The sequence below is a fragment of the Schistocerca serialis genome, chromosome 2 (genome assembly GCF_023864345.2).
Source record: "Schistocerca serialis cubense isolate TAMUIC-IGC-003099 chromosome 2, iqSchSeri2.2, whole genome shotgun sequence".
NCBI classification, from domain to species: domain Eukaryota; kingdom Metazoa; phylum Arthropoda; class Insecta; order Orthoptera; family Acrididae; genus Schistocerca; species Schistocerca serialis.
The window spans coordinates 143166405-143187504 of NC_064639.1; the positions used below are offsets into that span (position 1 = coordinate 143166405).

Sequence of the window (21100 nt, forward strand, 5' to 3'; positions counted from 1 at the left end):
ATAACAGACTACCCTATTTTGGCGAAGAATGAATATCTCAAAAGGCACAAGTAGGTGTGCTCGTAGGTCTTAACACTTCCAGTACAATTGACAAATACACAAAGAGCGAACAATAGCAACCAATAAGCCAGACGTCTTTCTGCGTCAGTCAGAAAAAACGTTCGTGCCCCTTAATCTATTTCTGATCCCCGTGTACGGGAACTTTAATGACAAGGCGACTCAGTAGAAATCGGAAAGATCTGAACATTGAGATGAAATATGGAATATAAAATAATGATTCGTGAGCTAGGGTCTGTCGTCTCAGATAGCATAACTTTTCGCCAAAATTTTATTTCTCGAATTTGAATTGGATTCTGAGCATGTTTCACCTTCTTACAGTATCTTTGAGTTTCATTATTTTCTTCAGTACCAAGGTACTTTTAAGTCCCCTGTTGAGTTCAAGGGGACGCTAGATCACATAGCACAAGAATCGAAACAGTGCTTGAGATATTCAAAATTAATGACGTTGAGGCTAGACCATATCTTGCGAAGTGAAGCAGAAATTCTAATTTGGAAAATAGTAAATTAGAGATTTCACTAACTACATTGCATCAGTACTCGCTTCCAGCATGGTAGATGGCAGCAGGCAGAAACTTACCGTGATTCAATCAAATTACACAACCGTCAAAATTGCCCAGAAGTTTGGTTTTATTTAAATGATCGTTCGTGAAAATACGTTCGAGTTTAGGAAAACAACAGGTGTATCTGAAGAGGTTGCAAACAACATTCCACATCAGAATTTCTTCTGAAAGTTTCTGCCATATTTTCAGACCCCAAAGGCTACAGAGAGATGTGCTCTATAAGAATACAGTCTCAACAAGAACCCCAGCGTCACCTTACTGCACTTATAATGAAATTTAACCCTTGGAATTCAAGGACAAGTTTCTACAAAGGGCACAGAAGCAAAAATGAAATTTGTGGTTATAAGAAATTCAATAATTATCCTCGAGTGATTATTATTTACTGACCCATTTCGTAACATGCTATTAAAATTGTGTCACCCATAACAAGAACGTGATATTAAAACTTAGATATTCTTTTAAGACTGAGCAATATGCGAAGGAAAACGCGGTGGTGACCCGAAAATATCCTGAGCCGGTAGTGCTTAAACCGGACAGTTGTGTCCAGTCTGTGTGTCTACAACGCAGACAGATTCTTCTGGGCAGTTGTGTGATTGTTAGTATCGTGTAACACATTGGCACTAGATCCCATAATATCGTGGGCTCGTGGTGGCACATCTGTAATGTCCCTGGACCACAAACCTGTCACTTGTGCTCCTAATTTCTTATTTCCGTCTTTCTGCACGCAAACGAAATTTAATACACTTACTATTTTAAATTTTTTTATTCTTGGAAATACCTTCAGGGATGCAGAGCTTTTTCGGAAGATTTTTATGTCTTTCTGTGAACCTGTGCAGTCATCTAATGTTTATCCATTACGGTGATTTCTTCTGTGATTTTATTTAATATAGGTCCTTCTTCTTTCAGTCAGTTAACACTGACCAACGGTTTCTTCAGGCCATTGTCAACAGCGTAAATATGTTCCACAAAATCCGTAACACAAAGTGTGTTAGTTATTTTTTATTGTCCTGCTGGTTTCAGTAACAAAACATCATGTATGATCGTAATTGGAATATGAGTCACAACATAACTACAATCATAAAAATAAAATGTAAACGACAGGAACAATGCAGTTTAGTATTTACAAGATGGATCCATAGGAATACAGCTATTGACACATTCATTGACAATAATACGTCAATCAGGCTCAAGCTGAAAGGTAACGTAACAGGTTATCAGAAAAATGAATTAACATGCTACTGCATACGTCTTCTATATCAACATAATTACGAAACTACCAAAAAGTCCTCCCAAAAAAAATAATAGTTCCTGTTGTCAACTTAGATGAGTCCGTCATAGCAGATTATTTGGTCATAAATTCGAGGGATGTGGAACAGAAATAAAGACGATGGTAAAGTACATACATTTCAGTGGTTATACAATTTCAATACTCAGTAAATAACAGCAGACGTGAAGAGAATAGAAAAAATTCACAAACTGAAATGGAGAACATTATCTTAAGCTGAAACTTTTATCAATCTGTTAAAAATAATCTGTAGTCAAATACTATAACGATAATAAATACTACAGATACTACTGAACAGTTAGGTATTATTATCTTTAAACTATTATCTTCTAGGTTATTTTTAACAGATTGAGGTAAGCTGTAGCTTATGATAGTGTTGTCCACTTCATCTCACGTTGTGAATTTTCTGTAGCCACTTTATGCCTACTGTTATTTATTGTCTGCTCAACTAGTGTGACCACTAATGTGTATGTACTTTTCCAACATCCCTAGTTTTTGTATCATATCCCTCACATTTATGACCAAATGATCTGGGATGATGGACTCAAATAAGCTGAAAACAGTTGACTATTATTGCATTCCTATGATTCCGTTTCCATAGCACGTAAGGGGTATTTCTTAGAGTTTCGTAAGGACTTCAGTGTATTGTTCATGTCATTTATATTTTATTTTTGTGATTGAAGTTATATTTGTCACTCATGTTCAAATAACAATGATACAGGAACCGGATGACGGTATGTAACTGAAAATGGTAGAGCAATAAAGGAACCCAATACAACTATCTGTTATGAATTTTGTGAAACCTTGATATAGTTTACACTGTTCATCATCAGTAGTTTTGCAAAGCGTCTGCAGTCCGTTGTCTATATTTGTCCGTACAGATGCCAACTCCTTTCTCTAATGGTATCACTAAATCTGTCTGTTATAATGTAGAAGTCTATTGTTCTGCTACTGATTCAGTTTTAGTGTGTGGAATTTTAATTTTACTTGACATTTTTCCGTTCTTGATTTCCACAGTCTCAAAATTTATAATGACAAATGGATACAATGAATAGGTGGAGGATATTTTTCATTGTACCGTATACTACAGTTTATTTAATTTCCATTCAGTTAGCTCCTGTGAAGACTGTAGAATTGTGTGCCACTCTGAGGACTATTATCAGCTTTCACTTTGTTTATGTGAAAGACGTATACTGTAGATCAACGTTTTCCTCTTGTACGTTGTGGTAATGATTCCACGTTAGTCTGTACGTCTTTTCTAGTCAGGTGGCTCTTTATGAATTCGTTTGACTGCCAGATGTGATAGCAGTGTGTGTCCTTCAAGGTGTTTCAACAAAGAGCATCCGCGTGTCGGGTTTTTTTCCTTCGCTATCTCGAGTCCCGCCCTTGATATCTTATCGTCGTGATTGAGTCGAGAAGTTTAGCGCTATCGTCGAATACCAGCAGATATCTTTGTTGCTTATCTTTCTTTTAATCGCAGTAATGTATAATGCCTTACACGAACAGTGATTTCTCACAGTAATATCTACGTCTAAACTACACAAAAAAGTTGTAAGATCAGGTGTACGAAACTAGGTGCTTCACACCATTCTTATTTGCTTTCATTTATGGCTCCTTCCGTCGTGTGACGAGAAGTGTCACGAACTGCCTAGGTTCTGGCTTGTCTTTCTGGAACAGGAGAGATTACTTTTCACTGCAACATGGATTTCGGCATCTTTTCATTCCATTCAAAGCTAGAGTCTGTGAAAAATATGGGAAAATAATGGTACGCCTCCCTCTGAGAGACATTTAAGTGCGGAAGCAAATGGTCCTGAACAGAGATTGAACAAATTTTCTAAGCTTGTTTTCGTGAGATATTAGGCGTCTTTTTTCGAGTTCGTGGCCACTGAAAATTTGTGTTCCACTCTTTCGCAAAATAAGGTAGGCTGTGAACATTCTCGTTAGCTTTACCTTACACAGGCTCATCGTTTACCTTTAAGTGTAAAAAAAAACTGTGTGTACATATTTGTAGAGGTATTAGAGGAGATAAAAGAAACACTTTTGTTATGAGATACAAATGTCACATTTTTGCTGTTTCACCTTGAAGTGTTCGACTCAGGACTTCACAGTTTGGTCGACTTCTTCGTATGAAACACTTTGACACTAGAATCTCATTCGCAACACAATTACATCAACTTACTGCTACGAAGGGTAAATTGTCACTACTGCTAGCAAATTAGACGTCCCTTGATGAACAATTATATTATTATTGTTTCTTTTATGTTGTCTTAAAATGACAGGTAGTAGATTCCTGATTACACTCTAATCGAGTTGGCTGACATATATCTCATTTATGGGCAGACACGAAGCAACAGTCATGCATCAGTGTGCTTATATACAGAATAGCTTCAGGGAGGAGTTCACTAAATTATGTCACGTTTCAAAGATTTGGTGCCCGTGTACGTGAAACAGGATTCCTTAGATCAAACAGCTGGGTAACTGGTAGAGCTCGAAGCGTGCCACTTGTTGAGTTTTAGGGAGCTGCGCTACAGCGATATGAGCATAAACTCAGCACTAGCACATGGCTCATAGCCACGGAAAAAAGTACCTCCAAAGCCGATGTGTGGAGCGTCCTGCACGAGATGGGCGAGCACTTATTCAATTATCAGAAGGTACAAGCGTATCATCTGACGACTTTCCACACCGAGTGGTATTCTGACATTGGTATCTGCACCAAAATGTAAACATCACTGACTTGAAACGTATGTTTCGTTTACTCTCGAGGCTGCCGGTTCTAAGGAACAAATATTGTACGTTTCGTTTACTCTCGAGGCTGCCGGTTCTAAGGAACAAATATTCAGCAGCAAGAATAGACGTGTCTGTGAGTTGTAAAATACTCTGATTGGGCCATATCTTCTGCCTGACGCGCACGACGGAGGAACTCATCGCATATTTCTTCGTAAAGTACTACCGAATGTGGAGAATGTCCCGCTGGCAGCCAGGCAACGATTATTATCCGAGCGTGACAACTTTCACGTCATTTTGTTTGCTCTTAATGTCATTTAGCCTATGTTTCTCTCAGTTACTGGATTGGCATGGGTGGGCCATCACAAGCGCCTCCACACCCTTCGGACCTCACTTACGAATTTCTTTTTTGGCCGGGAGATGAATCGTTTGATGCACAAGACACAACAGACAATTCAAAAGAAGTAGTTGCCCGGTTCGCTGAAGCTGCTGCCATTATTCAAGAGACACCTGGTTGTTTCGAGCGTGTTAAAGATTCGAATAAAACGCAGGTACCGCAGTTGTCCAGTAATGTAAACGGAAGAAGTTTTCAGCAACATCTGTGAAGCAATATCCATCACATGGAAGTGTGATGTCAGTCTCTGAACATAACTAGCGTAAAAACATTTTATGGACTTGTCACATAAAAAAGCTCTTTTCACACTGCTCAATGTATAATTATTGAACTATATGAAATAAAATCGTCATAACATCTAAAAGTTTGCGTTAGGACGTTCAAACTGCACGGTTGGCCGCTAGGCATGATGTGAATTAGTGTGGTTTGGTTTAGCGACGAAACCCACTTTCATTTCTATGTATTCGTCAATAAGCAAAATTGTCGCATGTGGGAGACTGAGAATCTGCATTCGCCATCTAGATGTCTCTTCACTCTCAACGGGTGACTGTGTGGTGTGCAATGACCAGTCATGGAATAGAGCGATATTCTTTGACGCCGCTGTGACTACCGGACAGTACGTGGTGATTTCGGAAGACGATTTCATCCCCATTATTCAAAGTGACGCTGATTTCAACAAGATACGCAAGATGAAGCTCAACCCCATCGAAGCAAAAGGGTGCTTCATGTCCTGGAGGAGTAGTTTGGGGACCGCATTCTGTCTCTGGGGTACCCAGATGTCACTGGCGTAGGCTTCGATTGGCTGCCATGTTCTCCCAATTTGAACACATGTGACTCCTTTTTTGGGGGACTATATTAAAGACAAGGTGTCCGGCAATAACCCCAAAACTATTGCAGAGCTGAAAACAGCCTTTCAGGAGGTCATCGACAGCATCGATCATGCGTCACTTCAGTGCGTCATGCAGAATTTCGTTATTCGTTTGCGCCATATCATCGCCAATGATGGCAGGCATGTCGAACATGTCATACATAACCTAAATCCGAATATCTGTAGCGATGTTTACATGCTATATAAAGTGTGTGCACGCCGTAGTTCGTAACTAATTTACGTTTTTTTTTCTCATATAGTTGAATAATTGTCACCCTGTAACTCGTCTGTTGTGTGGTACAGTGTCTATATTACTATTTGTATTATTTGCTATGATTGTGTCATGGTCACATGAATAACTATATTCGATCACTTCGAAAACGGACGGTTTGAGAATGGACACAAGTCTGTAACTAGTCGCCATAAATAAATATAGGAGACTTGCTAATGCAACTTACAACGATATTCCAACTATTTCTTTCATTTAAAGGAGTGTTCCTGTTTATATCGTCAGAGTATGCCAACGTTTTTGTATACGTAGTTTTTATGCAGTCTATAGGGGAGAGCGTGGCAAAGTGGCCAAGCCAACGTATTCATATTTTTTAAGCTGAGTAACAGTATTTGGAAGTGCACAGAAATCAGTGATTATAACCTGCAACTGTTCAAGTATAATCTCATTTAGTGTAATTACCTCAGGATAAAATTAAGTACTTGAAACAATTCAACTTTTACAAAGTGGCTTAATGACCACTTTGCGCAACATGAGTAGATAAAGTGGTCACTTAGTTTTAAACTAAGAAGTAAGAGATAAAGCTGTTTTAAGAAAGAACTAAATATATTTAGTTGTAACACACGATTAGTTTTTACTGCCAGTCTTCTCTTCGGCTTCCTTCCGTTTTTCCACTTTTGTACTTCCTTTTTTTTTCTGTCTCTTCATCTGCTGCCTCGATGTCACGTTATGATTTACTGTGAGAATCACCACGGAGTCCTCCTTTCGGCAGCTGCTTTTACGTTTTCCTCCTACAAAAAGCCACCGCTGAGGTGACCACTCTGCCCACATTGACGCCATTACACAAATTCAGTATAAGGCTCTAACAGCGTAACCGAAATGGCAATATCTAAATAACAATTATGGAGTCAAGGTATGACACTTTAAATGCAGTTTCATTAAAAAGACACAGGCCACATTCCTTCTCCACAGGAATACACAACTGACCTCTTGTCTTCACACTCACACTCACTCACTGTTCATACCGGACTCGAGATTCCATTACCGCAGCAACGTATTTTCGCCATCTGTCCCTGTCTTGGGCTATTTCCTTCCATTCACCTTCAATACCTAGGCTCCTCAAATCAGCCTTCACATTGTCCTCCCATCTACGCCTCGGTCTCCCCACAGGACGTTTTCCTTCTAGGTGCCCTACCAGTACTCTGCGCGCTGCCCTGCCCTCATCCATTCGAGCTACGTGACCCGCCCATCGCAGCCTATGTGATTTAAAAACACTGATTATGTCAGGGCTTGAATAGAGTTCATGAACCTCTTCGTTATGCAATTTTCGCCACTATCCGGTAATGTCATCCCTTTTTGCTCCGAAAATTTTCCTCAAAATTTTGTTTTCAAATACTCGAAACGGCTTTTCATTTTGCACAATGAGAGACCAAGTCTCACGCTCATACAGCGTAACTGGTAGAATAACAGTTTTGTATATTCTAATCTATAAATTCCTAGACAATATCGGTGATAAAAGTAATCTATTCAGTGAGAAGTAGCACGCATTTCCCGCCCGTAATCTCTTTTTCAATTCGGATTCAATTTCATTTCTCGAAGCGATGTCTACGCCTAAATACTTAAATGTGTTAACTTTTTCAAGCTGTATGTCTGCAACTCTTAGTATTTTCTGATCTACTGCTGTTGGCATTCTAGTAGTAACCAGGTATTTAGTTTTGTCTGCACTTATCCTTAGACCTACATCTTCACTAGCCTTGATTAAGGGATTCACATTTGCTGTTAAAGATTCTTTCCTATCGCTAATGATGTTTAAATGATCTGCATACCCTAAAATCTTAATATTTCCATTCAACTCCACACCCTCTGAATTACCTGCTGCCATTCGTACAATATACTCTAGGACTAAATTAAAAAGTAGCGGAGACAGGGCATCTCCCTGCTGAAGTCCGTTCTTTATTACAAATTTTTTTGACTCCAATTTCCCCACGCGTACTCTACCTTTTGTGTTTTTCAAACTCGCTTCTATAAGTCTAACATACTTCTTTGGCATTCCAAGTTCCAAAATAATTCCGTACAATTTTGATTTCAATACTGAATCATATGCTTTTGTAAAATCTATGAAAAGATTATGAACTGGTTTATTGTATTTCCATTTCTTTTTCAAAATTTGACGCAGGTTGAATATTTGGTCTATAGTTGATGTGTTCCTGCGAAAGCCAGGTTGGTAACCCCCCCCCCCCCCCCCCCCCAATTTCATCTGCTTATGGTGTAAGCCTGCTTAGCAGAATATTCGAGAAAATTTTGAAACATACTGGTAATAGCGATATCTCTCTATAATTACTACAATCCATTTTGTCGCCCTTCTTAAAAATTGGGCACAGAATCGACTCCTGCCGACCTCTTATCTTGCATTAGCATAAGTAAAATCCACAAAAATTACTACATATCTGAGAATAGGCACAATAGGTTAGATTTCGGTGTGTAACTGAGCCCACCAGGGAGGATACATTGAAGCATCCATGGCCACTTTACCGGCTCTCCACTACACGCATAATGCACTCTTCAGCAGTAGTCCAGGATAGGAAACAGAACTGTTCGAAATACCCCTTCGGTAGTCATTCTGCTTCCTAGGTTCCAACCAATAAGTCGTAACCTGATATTTCCATTTCTGAACTGAAGCAACGTGATCATTTCGATTCAGACTAACGCACAGGTAATTGTTCAAAGTACGGTGGCTCGAATCACATTGTCGGTGCCATGTGGGGTATAGCTCTCCGCAATCACTTTGTATCACAAGTGGCAGTACTTACGGACCCCTCCCTGCCATCCACTTTCTCTAGGCTCCTAGGACGTACCTCCAGATTTAAGTGAGCCCGTCTCTCGGGTATTTCTTCTAACCTGTTGTGTGGGTATGTGTAGAGTGCGTCGTTGCTGACTGGAGTCTGTGTTTCAGGTGTGAGGCTGCCGCTGCGGCGGGTGGTGCACACTGGCCCAGCGAGGGCCCTGGGCCCTGCTGCTGGACGCATCTACGGCGGAGAGGATGCCTACAGCGGTGAGTAACACGCCGAGACCGCGCCCACTGTACACACGTAACTTAGCAACCAGTGTAGTGAGTGGTAGTGGCGGCAGCTGTATTGTTCCAAAGGGGGATACTAACATTAGAAACTTATTAGAGGTTCCAGTCAGAAATGAAATGAGTATTAATATCTTCAATAGACTGAAAGCACTCCGTCTTAAGGCCACAAGTGGCCCATAGAGACCATCCGATCGCCGTGTCATCCTCAGTTGAGGATGCGGATAGGAGGGGCGTGTGGTCGGCACACCGCTCTCCCGGCCGTTATGATGGTTTTCTTTGACCGGAGCCGCTACTATTCGGTCGAGTAGCTACTGAATTGGCATCGGGAGGTGGAGTGCACCCCGAAAAATGGCAACAGCGCATGGCGGCTGGATGGTCACCCATCCAAGTGCCGGCCACGCCCGACAGCGCTTGACTTCGGTGATCTCACGGGAACCGGTGTATCCACTGCGGCAAGGCCGTTGCCTATAATAGACTGAAGACTGGGATTAAAATTCAGTGCGCGAGGAAATCAGTAATAAGATTATATAGTGACATTGCTGTTCTCAGTGAAAAAGAAGAACTATTACATAATTTGTAGAATGGAATGGACAGTCTCATGGGTACAGGGTACGGATTGAGAGTAAACAAACGACGAAAGTAATAAGAAGCACCAAAAATGAGAGCAGGGAGAAACTTTAAAATTGATGATCAAAAAAAGGACGAAGCTAAGAAATTGTGCTGTCTTCGAAGCAAAATAACCCAATGCAGACGAAACAAGAAAGCACTATCAAAGATGCATTTCTGGCCTAAGGAAGTTTACTAGTATCAAACATACGCCCTAATTTGAGGAGGAAATATCTGAGACTGTACGTTTGGAGCACAGTATTCTATGTTAGTGAAACATGGACTGTGCCGTAACAAGAACGGGAGAGAATCGAATCGTTTGAGATATTGTGTCGAAAATTTGGTCGGACTAATAAAGCAAGTAATGAGGAGCATCTCTGCAGTAACGGCGGCGAAAGAAATGTACAGAAAACACGGAGAAGGGGTAGGATGATTGGACATGTGTCACGACATCAGGAAGTAACTTCTAACGTTCTAGAGCGGCTATAGACGGTAAAGTCTGTAGGGGAAGGCAGAGACTGGGATACATCCAGGAAATAATTGAGGACGGGGGTGAAAGTCTTACAGTGAAATTAATAGATTGACACAGGAAAGAAATTCGTGGCAGGCCGCGTCAGACCAGTCTGAAGATTTTGGAAAACCATAAATAAATACATAAAATAAAAATCCAAAATTTCATTCCAGGAACCAAAATGGTCGTGTAAGAATAATTGGTGATGCACTTTGGAGGTCCATGAAATGATATTTCTTAACCTTTGTAACATTTTGACTATCACCTGGTCACCATTTTCTGTCCTTGATGTCTGCTGCTGTTCAGAAAAGACGTAACGTTAACGGTCGTGGCGCTTTACAAGACAGCCGTCTTTTTCTCTGGCAGCTGGCAACAGCGGTGAAGGTGAAAGGTAGGTGGACTGCTCTTAGCTGTGGGTTATTAGATCCATTACTGCATCGTCCTCCGTCGTTTTCGTGACATGGCCATCTTGATGCGGTGGAGTGGAAGTGGAACACAAGGAAAATAATCTGGTACATCCAGTATGGACAACTGAGAGGTTGGTTTCGATTAAGGCCGGGTGATCAAAAAGTCATTATAATATGAAAACTTAATAAATCACGGAATAACGTAGATAGAGAGGTACAAATTGACACACATGCTTGAAATGACATTGAGTTTTATTAGAACCAAAAAAATGCAAAAGTTAAAAAAATGCCCGACAGTGGCGCTTCATCTGATCAGAATAGCAATAATTAGCATAACAAAGTAAGACAAAGCAAAGATGATGTTCATTACAGGAAATGCTCAATATGTCCATCATCATTCCTCAACAACGGCTGTAGTCGAGGAATAACGTTGTGAACAGCACTGCAAACCATGTTCGGAGTTATGGTGAGGCATTGGCGTCGGATGTTGTCTTTCAGCATCCCTAGAGATGTCGGTCGATTACGATACACTTTCCACTTCAGGTAACCCCAAAGCCAGTAATCTCATGGACTGAGGTCTGGGGACCTGGGAGGCCAAGCATGACGAAAGTGGCGGCTGAGCACACAATCATCACCAAACGACGCGCGCAAGAGATCTTTCACGCGTCTGGAAATATTGGGTGGAGCGCCATCCTGCATAAACATCGTACGTTCCAGCAGGTGTTTATCAGCCAGGCTGGGGATGATGCGATTCTGTAACATATCGGCGTACCTCTCACCCGTCACGGTAGCAGTTACAAAACCAGAATCACGCATTTCCTCGAAGAAAAAAGGACCGACAACGGTAGATGTGGTAAATCCAACCCATACCGTGACTTTCTCGTCATGCAATGGAGTTTCCACTACACTTCTAGCATTTTCGGTAACCCAAATTCTGCAGTTGTGGGCATTGACAGACCCTCGGAGCGTGAAATGAGCTTCGTCGGTCAACAACTTGTTACTCAAACAATCGTCATCTTCCGCCATCTTTTCAAACGCTCACACCGCAAATGCCTTCCGCTTCACTAAATCGCCAGGTAACAGTTCATGATGCCGATGGATTTCGTATGGATTGCATCGGAGGGGTATGCATCAGTGCCAACCAAACAGTAGTGTATGGAATGCCGGTGCGACGTTCTACTGTACGAGCGCTGACTTCCCCATGCATAGACGAACGCGCTACAGTTTCCATTTCTTCCTGCACTATCTCAACAACATTACACCTTGTGCTCGGTCGGCCACTACGGGGTCTATCGTCTAAACACCCCGTGGCTTCGAACTTCGAAATCATTCTCACCACAGCTGCATTTGTCAACGGACCTTTACCCGTTCGAATCCCCTTCCTATGGAGATAGGATCGTAACGCTGAACTAGCATATTCCCCATTCTGATAATACAGCTTCACTAAAAGTGCCTTTTCAGGTAACGTCAACATGCTGCGACTGCTGGCGCATGTGCTTCTCTCTCTCGTTACAGCTCCTTTTAAACACGATTGTCATGCGCAGTCACTGACGTTTTGCTGTCCAGCAGCATCTGTCGGAAATTTTGTGAACTTTATTTTTTTTTTGTTCCAATGAAATCCCACGTCATTCCAAGTATGTGTGTCAATTTTTTCCTCTCTATCTACATTATTCCGTGGTTTATTATGTTTTCAAATTTATACTGACTTTTTGATCACCCGGTATATAGATATCAGTGTTTAGTACAGGCCTTCTTCATGCTTACTCAATCCATCCACTTTATTGAGATTATGGAATTTTTTGTGTTACTGAGACAGGCGCAACCGCATTAGGTGACAATAGCAAAATCATGACGATGTAATCATTGCGTAGTTTTAGAATTCCCCAGAATATAAACTGATGATTTCTAACAAATAGAAAATTCTAATACTTCCAAAATGTCGGAGCATCATTCTGAAGCAAGAGTGTGTATAGTTTGATCGTACCAACATTGCAGTGGAATGCAGGAAGTAGTTATCTTTGAACTATCCTGTGAATGAACAACAAATGTTACAAGAATCAGTGATTGCTGGTGATATGGGGGTGACGACGAGATACAAGCGATACCTTGAAGCGGAGTCTGGTCAAACTGGAGCAGCTTCCAGGGGAAAGATACCATTACGAATTTTCAAAGAGGGAGGCATTACCTTTCATTAACATTTTGGTATTACTGTGTTGCTTGTAACAGCCGTTCACTTATTTTTCAACAAGAACGTAAACACCTTGCTAGTTTATGAAGGCTTGACGTACTGTGAAGTAGAGAAACGTGTGACTATGCAGAACTTTGCGACCACTGAATTATTGAAGCGTATTTCATTGGAGCCCAATGCCCTACCTTTTTAGCGTAGTTATCGGTACCCTTCCACTAACGAACGTACTCAGACCCTTCATCAGATCAACCTGTCTTTTACGAGTGCAGTTGTCACTAACGTTTCCCCTCTCCAGCTATCACGTGCTGTTCCTACGTGGTGTGATCCGTGTCTTACAGGACAGTTCCCGTACCAGGTTTCGCTGCAGCTGTCGCTGCTGTTCATTCGGTCGCACAACTGCGGCGGCTCCATCGTCTCCACCACCGCCGTCGTCACCGCCGGACACTGCGTCATGAACCTCGGCACCTACTACGTGAGTACTCGGCAGAGCGAGCCTGCATGCCATATCGCAACCCGGCAACAACAGTGACACAACTGAAAAATGCAAAACTTGAAAAAAAAAATCGTCGTAATGACTTCTATAAAACTTACATTGAAATATACAGACTGTTTCCGTAAGAGAGTGCAAAAATGTAACAGGACTTAGAGCATGCTCAGCTGAATTGATTGAGTCAGGGAACCTAGGGTCGCAGAAGCCAGCTTAAGGAGATATGAAAGTAATGTCTAACGTGTTGTCTAACATTACTGTTGTCGCTGAACTGTTTATTTACGTGTACACTCCTTATTTCCTGCAAAGAAACAAAGGAGATGAGCTGATCACTACAAAGTCGTGGGACCGGTTTTGTTTGCTTACTTGTCCATAAGGTGGCTCTGTTCATCGTATTTACATTATCTCATGGCAGAACGTGCTGTTCGTGAGAGGCTGTGCATACAACATGACCGTGCGTCGCATCACTTCAGTGCTGTTGTCCGCAACCATTTCAATGCTGTATTTCCTGGTGTCTGGACTGGGAGGCCCTATTCTATGGTCTGCGAGGTCACCTGACCTGAATCCCCCGATTATTTCCTATGTAGATATCTGAAGTTATTTGTTTATGACACTCCAATGGATACGGAGATAGAATTAGTGGTCAGAATTGTAGCTGCCTGTGATATGATTCAAAACATACCAGGGATGTTTGTCAGGGTGGGTGAGAATTCTGTTCACCGATGTCATCCTGGCATTGAGGTTAATGGCCGTCAGTTTCAGCACATTTTGTAAGGTGCAGTACAAATGGTACCTCCACTGTGTCAATGATGGTATCTGCAGTTAACTGTAACTAATGTAAATAAAAAAGTACACCGTAATGTGATTTTATTCATATTATCTCCTTAAAGTAGCTTCTCTGATGCCAGTTTCCCAACCTCGCATTCTCAGTGCAACGTCCGCTGTGTCCTGGTAAGTTTTTGTGCGCTCTTACGGAAACACCCTATATAAATTTCCATTATATTACAGTATTTTTGGCAGTAAATCCCATTATATTCCGTACAACAGACGATGGAAATGTAGTTCTGCTCTCGTGGAATATCGGTTGTTATAAGGTATTTATTGTTGATGATCATTTTCATCTTATATCCTTGGACATCAACAAAAGCAAAAAGATGATAATGGAATGTATCAAATTACATCGGGTGATACTGAAGGAACTAGATTAGGAAATGAGACGCTTAAAGTAGTAAATGAGTTTTTCAATTTGGGGAGCAAAATAACTGATGATGTCGAAGTAGAGAGAGTATAAAATGTAGACTGGCAACGGCAAGGAAAGCGTTTCTGAAGAAGAGAACTTTGTTAACATCGAGTATAGATTTAAGTGTCAGGAAGTCGTTTCTGAAGGTATTTGTATGGAGTGTAGCCATGTATTGAAGTGAAACGTGGACGACAAATAGTTTAGACAAGAAGAGAATCGAAGCTTTCGAAATGTGGTGCTACAGAAGAATGCTGAAGATTAGATGGGTAGATCACATAACTAATGAGGAGGTATTGAATAGAACTGGGCAGAAGAGAAATTTGTGGCATAACTTGACTAGAAGAAGGGATCGTTTGGTAGGACATATTCTGAGGCATCAAGGGATCCCCAATTTAGTATTGGAGGGCACCGTGGAGGGTAAAAATCGTAGAGGGAGACCAAGAGATGAATACACTAAACAGATTCAGAAGGCTGTAGGATGCAGTAGGTACTGGGAGATGAAGACTCTTGCACAGGATAGAGTAGCATGGAGAGCTGCATCAAACCAGTGTCTGGACTGAAGACCACAACAACAACAAGGTAATTATCGATGATTTATGTGGGTAGTGTCACTTTTCTTGCTTTTTGAAAAACTTTTTTGTTTCGTTATGAATCCTCATGTAACATTTTTACCACATTCCCACCCCAATCTCTTATATTAAATGTAATCGCAGTTGCAAATGTAGACAACCATTAGCTGTAGAATGGAATGAAGACAATGAAAATTTGTGCCGGACCGGGACACGAACCCAGATTTCCCGCTTACCGCTAGCATTTCCAAAGGAATTTTGCATCATAATTCAGACTAACACAGGCAATTACGTGCTGTAATATAATACGACATTCGAACCTCCATCTGCTAAAATTGTTACTAAGTTAGAATAAAGAATGAATAACGAGTTGAACTTGTTTTCTTGGAAAAATATAAAACGCCAAATTTTATTTTATAAAATTTAATAGAAACTAGGAACACTAATTACGTACAATGTAAAGAACCCAATTTAAGACCACATAGAATCGTAAATGGACTTAATTAATGTGGGAACAATTTTCGCTGAGAAAAGTGATTCAGTATGAAGTTTCTTAAGAGTAGAAATTTCCTTTCTTTTCTAGTACGCTGCAAGGACCGAAATTTCATAATATTTACAACAGCTTTAGCTGTCGAAACAGTGAGATGCAAGGATGTTTGAATGGCACTTTATTGTAAAATGCAGACACTCTATAAATACAGACTCTGTAATAATCAATGATATTGAAAATTACACTCGACTTACCTTATACATCGAAAGTTTCACAATGGGCAGCTCTTCTTCAATGACCCACGCTCCCCTGCCAGCAGAATTGCGACGTGACACTATTCGCGCTGTGACGAATGATAGGGTTGCCTGCAACAAAACTGACTCAGCTGCCCTGAATTGGGCAAATTATGGGATAGAGATATGACTTTTTCATGTATCTTGCGTCCGTGATGAATAGTATCCGTAGTCGGTCTTCAGGTATTTAAACTCATGTGGCAGTACCTTTTTTCATCTAAGTGAATAAATGAAGTATCCGTGATGGTGCAGAAAGCAATCGTACGCCTTACGTGTATTAAAACTGTGTACTGGATCGGTATTCGAAACCGGAACCGTATCTTGGCGAACGACGCTATCCAAGAAAGATTTGAAGTGGTTCAAATGGCTCTGAGCACTATGGAACTTAACATCTGAGGTCATCAGTCGCCTAGACTTAGAACTACTTAAACCTAACTAACCTAAGGACAGCACACATATCCATGCCCGAGGCGGGATTCGAACCTGCGACTGTTTTGAAGTAGCCGGCCGAAGTGGCCGTGCGGTTAAAGGCGCTGCAGTCTGGAACCGCAAGACCACCACGGTCGCAGGTTCGAATCCTGCCTCGGGCATGGATGTTTGTGATGTCCTTAGGTTAGTTAGGTTTAACTAGTTCTAAGTTCTAGGGGACTAATGACCTCAGCAGTTGAGTCCCATAGCGCTCAGAGCCATTTGAACCATTTTTTGTTTTGAAGTGGCGAACGCTCTGCTGCATGGTGAGAGATTCGTCCTGGATGTGCTGTACTGTTGAGATATTGAGATGTCCAACGTCTGTGTCATGCACTGTATCAATATTTTAAGGCCGTAGGAGGCCCTTTCACACACAAAGCACTTGAAGCAGATCGGACTTTGTTTCTTAGTATTTTGTCTAGCTTTCATGTAGTACATTCTGTAGTTAGTAGCAGTACGTTGTTGAATCTGCAATTTGGGCGTAAGAAGGTAGGGAGAACTTAGAAAGTTCGGATGAAATGAAACCCGACTGTTTTTTCCACTACTGATGGAAATAGATAGTGTGCCACCATGGAGCACCAGTGCGTTATTTCTGGAATTATACGGTGCTGTTCATCTCATAACGGCTGTTAAATGGTGAAAATTTCATGCCTTTCGGAACTGACGACCATTATGATCATTGGCTTTCAGACCAAGCACTCCCGAAACGGCCAAGTACCTGAAGTGTTCGAGTCCACCCCTACGTGTATTTTGTTCTTCCTAGACACAATGGCATGTACCAGCAGTACAATGCCATGTGCCACGCAGCTCGCTGTGCACATACGTGGTTCGAAAAGCACCACGATGAGTTTGGCCTACTCCCCCGGCTAACAAACTCCCCGAATTTCAACCCAGTTGATAATTTTTGGGACGACCTCGATCAAGCTGTACGCGCCATTGTTCCTCAACTGAGAACTTTAACGCAGCTGTCCAAGGCTCTGGAGTCGAAATGGTTCAGCACCCTTGTAGGTACCTCCCAGAACTTTATCCACTGTCTTTCTGCAAGTTTCGCAGCGGTGCGCTGTACGAAAGGCGATTACTCAGGCCCTTGACATGTGTTCTCAGTAACGTGACTGGACATTCTAAATAAATTACTTATCATGTCACAGGTGACTCTGTTGTCATATCTCCAAACTGTCTGAATCACAGTAGTAGTTGTTCTGACATTTTTTTTCTTTTCTTTTCAGGCGGTGGCTGGAGAACTGAACCTCAGAGTCGACGAAGGAACTGAACAGGAGTCAAGGGTTTCTGAACAGATCATGCACCCTGACTACCCTGGGTGAGTTTCCACATTAAACTGCCGTTTATATCTTGAAAAAGAACAGTGGAATCGTTTCGAAGGCTGCACACTGCCAACTTTAGGTATTTGAGCGCCTTCAAAGCTTTTGAATATCTAGGCTAGTTTTAGCAAACATCCAGACTAATAGGACTGAATGTAAGACATTACACCGCCATAAAACCAAACATCACATTTTGATCGTCATTCGTGGTTTGTTATTTTCAGTTGGCTACATACAAAATTGCCTTTCACCAGTAGCACGATGCAAGCTAAAAGCGTGTTAATGTCCTTTCCTTTCCAAGCTAAAGCAGTACTATACGTGGAGAGTGGAATGCTTCAATACCTTACGTTTCCAATTTGCTTGATTTTGCAAGACTATACTCAATTTCTCGTGCAACAATATACTGGGCCTGGAGTGCGAAAATGATGCAGCCACACTTTGTGGTTACCATCACCAATGAACTATCCGTGTGCAGTAAACAGTGTGTTGGTGCAGCATATGAGAGCTGAAATTATGAGGCGTTTTCATATTTAATCACAAAATGATTGTCCCTTCCTTGCTTCTGCAGTAACAGGAAAAACGCTTTCGTGTTTAACAGCGTGCAAAAGAAAGCTGTAAGGCATAAATTTCACCACCAGAATTTATAGTCTCATAGTGCAAGAACAACAGATAACATTTGTTTTCTTCTTAGAAAATAAGTTCATCGAATCTGTAATTTGTGGAAAAAAATGCACTTGCAGAGTATCTCAGACGTCTGTGTTTGGTGCTGCACTACATTCTTGCGTTACCAAGTATAACAACCAACTTACTGAATAATTTTACATTCTTAAAGCAGACCAACCAGTAAGTCACCTGCAAGTCGATTTATTCTGCACGCACGCTATGTCTCTCATTTCGTGGACAGTGGAGCTGTTCAGTGTCTAATGAACATTTGCACATACTACTTTGAAACTGGAATGTATGCTGCCAGCTTATATTAGCTTCTAATCTGTCTATTTGCTATCAAAGAAAGCGAAATTTCCTGTGCATAGATCAAACAACAAATGTTTACCCAACAGAGGTCTCGCTGTGACGGCCAATGACATTGCCGTCTTCACGTTGCGTTCTGCGTTCACCCTCGGCACCTACGTGCAGACCATACCACTGGCCAGTGCAGGGTCCATTCCAGCATGTAAGTACCTTTACGTCATCACGCTGTACATATACCACTTATACCAGTTACAAAGAGTGATTTATTCCACAGAGTACAAATTCTAGGGATTTATCGGTGAGAGGATACGTAACAAGAAGGTCTAATGAACTTTTGTCAGGAAACGCATAGGAGAGACCATTTATTCAGTCATACTCTGTTACAGACACTGCGGTGTAATACGCACTGTACCATGCTGTCACAGTACAGTGTGGATGGTTTCCTGTTAGAGGGTCGTATTGTTCCTCGTACGTCATGCCTAGTGCCCTCTCCTGCCATAGTAGTGATAATGTTGTCTCCCAGTCTCCTGTCTTGCTGACTCATCTTTTATTGGATGTGACACAGCATTGTACACAATGGTTCCGCATTCGAATCGAGTGCTTGGCGATGTGGTGTTTACTTACATAAATGCAAATGGCAACAGGTGGCGGGCAGCGAGAATGTGTCAGGTGAACTATCGCCGCCGACATTCAATGTTCGCAACAGTGTTTCTCCGAAAGAGGGTCTCGTTCCAGGAAGCAGGAAATCAAGAAGGACGTATCCGAAATATTCGGATACCAGACTTGGACGAAATTGTGATTATCACTGTGGAAGGCGACCGCTGTGTCAGTACCAGGCAGTTGGCCCGCTAGTGCAGGGTAAGGCAGACGACCGTGTGGAATATTTTCCATGACAGTTGTTACTACCCTTATCACTTACAACATGTGGAGGGCTTACCAGCGACAGACTTTCCACATCGGGAGCAGTTTTGTCACTGGTTTCTTCACCAGGAAACCACGATTCCGGGATTTGTTTCAACCATTCTATTCACAGATTAGGCCAACTTCACGCGGAGTGGTATATTCAGTTTTCATAACAGTCATCTGTGGGACAGTATACAGAAACCCTATGGTAGGTATGTTGACAGCGCACCATCTGCATCGGTGCAGCCGGAATGTGTGGGCCGGGATAATTGGCGACCGTATTTTGGGAGCATTTTTTTCTTCTACGTCGCCTAACAGCCCGGGACTATCGGTGTTTCTTGCGGGTGACTTTACCTCCCCTGCTGGAAGAAGTGTCATTGATGATTCGAAGGCTTATGTGGGTGCTGCATGAGGGTGCTCCAGCTCACTTCGTCGTTAACGTCCGGACGCTTCTCAATAGTGTCTTCCTTTGTCGATGGATCGGAGGACAGTGTCCAGTTGCATGGCCTGCTCTTTCATCGGATCTCAACCAGTGCGATTTCTGGTTGTGGACCCATCTCAAAAGTGTCGTTTATGCAGAGCCCATTCCAGATGTGGAGACACTGGAGCCGCCTTTGACACTGTTCGGGTGCAGCCTGGCAGATGTGAACGTGTGAGACAGAACATGCTACAGCGCGTACACACATGCGTTGAGGCATGAGGAGCCATTTTCAACACATACTGTAACTGTAGCTGCATGGTATAGCGCCGCAGTCTCTGTAACAATGTATGATTGAATAAATGGTCTGTAGCATGGGAACCATCCATTTCCTGACGTAAGTTCATTAGACCTTTTTTGTTCCGTGTACTCTGATCGATCAGTCCCTGGAGTTTTTACACGGTGGAAAAAAATCACCCTCTGTAGAAGGAAGTTATAAATTGTGGTACTTACTTTCTTACTATAGTTAAGGCGGATAGGACGTCAAACGGGCCGACTTGGAGCAGGAGAGGCACCACAGAACATTTTAATTTCCACTGTCTATACTTTTACAATATAATTCATAAAACTTTGTCAGCGTGACCAGGAAGGATTCAGAATTCACACTCGTAGCAGTGGAAGTTCGAAAACATAACGAAGTAATTTTTTTTACATGTGAAATTTCATCATTTTCTTCACGTTGCTATAGGTACACTTTTCTTCATAAGTAAGAGACATGGTTCGATGAATTTTGCACAGCATACAAACCATATTTAAAGGTGCATGAAACTCTAAAATTTTACAAATCTATTAAAAACTGTGGTAAAAATTGAGGTAATTAACTACCAGATTTGTGTTTTCTCTAAACATGAAGTTTAAAATACAACAGATCATTCGTTTTTTCATAAATGAAATAAATTCTAGAGTTTCATACACCTGTAAGTGTGGTATGTATGCTGTGCAAAATTCATCGAAGAATCTCTCTAACTTATGAAGA

The 21100-nt window shown here is 41.6% G+C and overlaps 1 protein-coding gene across 1 annotated transcript in view; it reads left to right on the forward strand.

Annotated features, from left to right (window-relative positions):
• Positions 1 to 21100, forward strand: part of LOC126455792 (trypsin-1-like) — a 29814-nt gene that overhangs the window by 3178 nt on the left and 5536 nt on the right. The window contains exons 2-5 of the mRNA XM_050091553.1: positions 9074 to 9172; positions 13247 to 13380; positions 17682 to 17773; positions 18833 to 18945. Coding sequence (XP_049947510.1) covers positions 9074 to 9172; positions 13247 to 13380; positions 17682 to 17773; positions 18833 to 18945 — 438 coding nt within the window. The remainder of the gene's footprint in view (positions 1 to 9073; positions 9173 to 13246; positions 13381 to 17681; positions 17774 to 18832; positions 18946 to 21100) is intronic.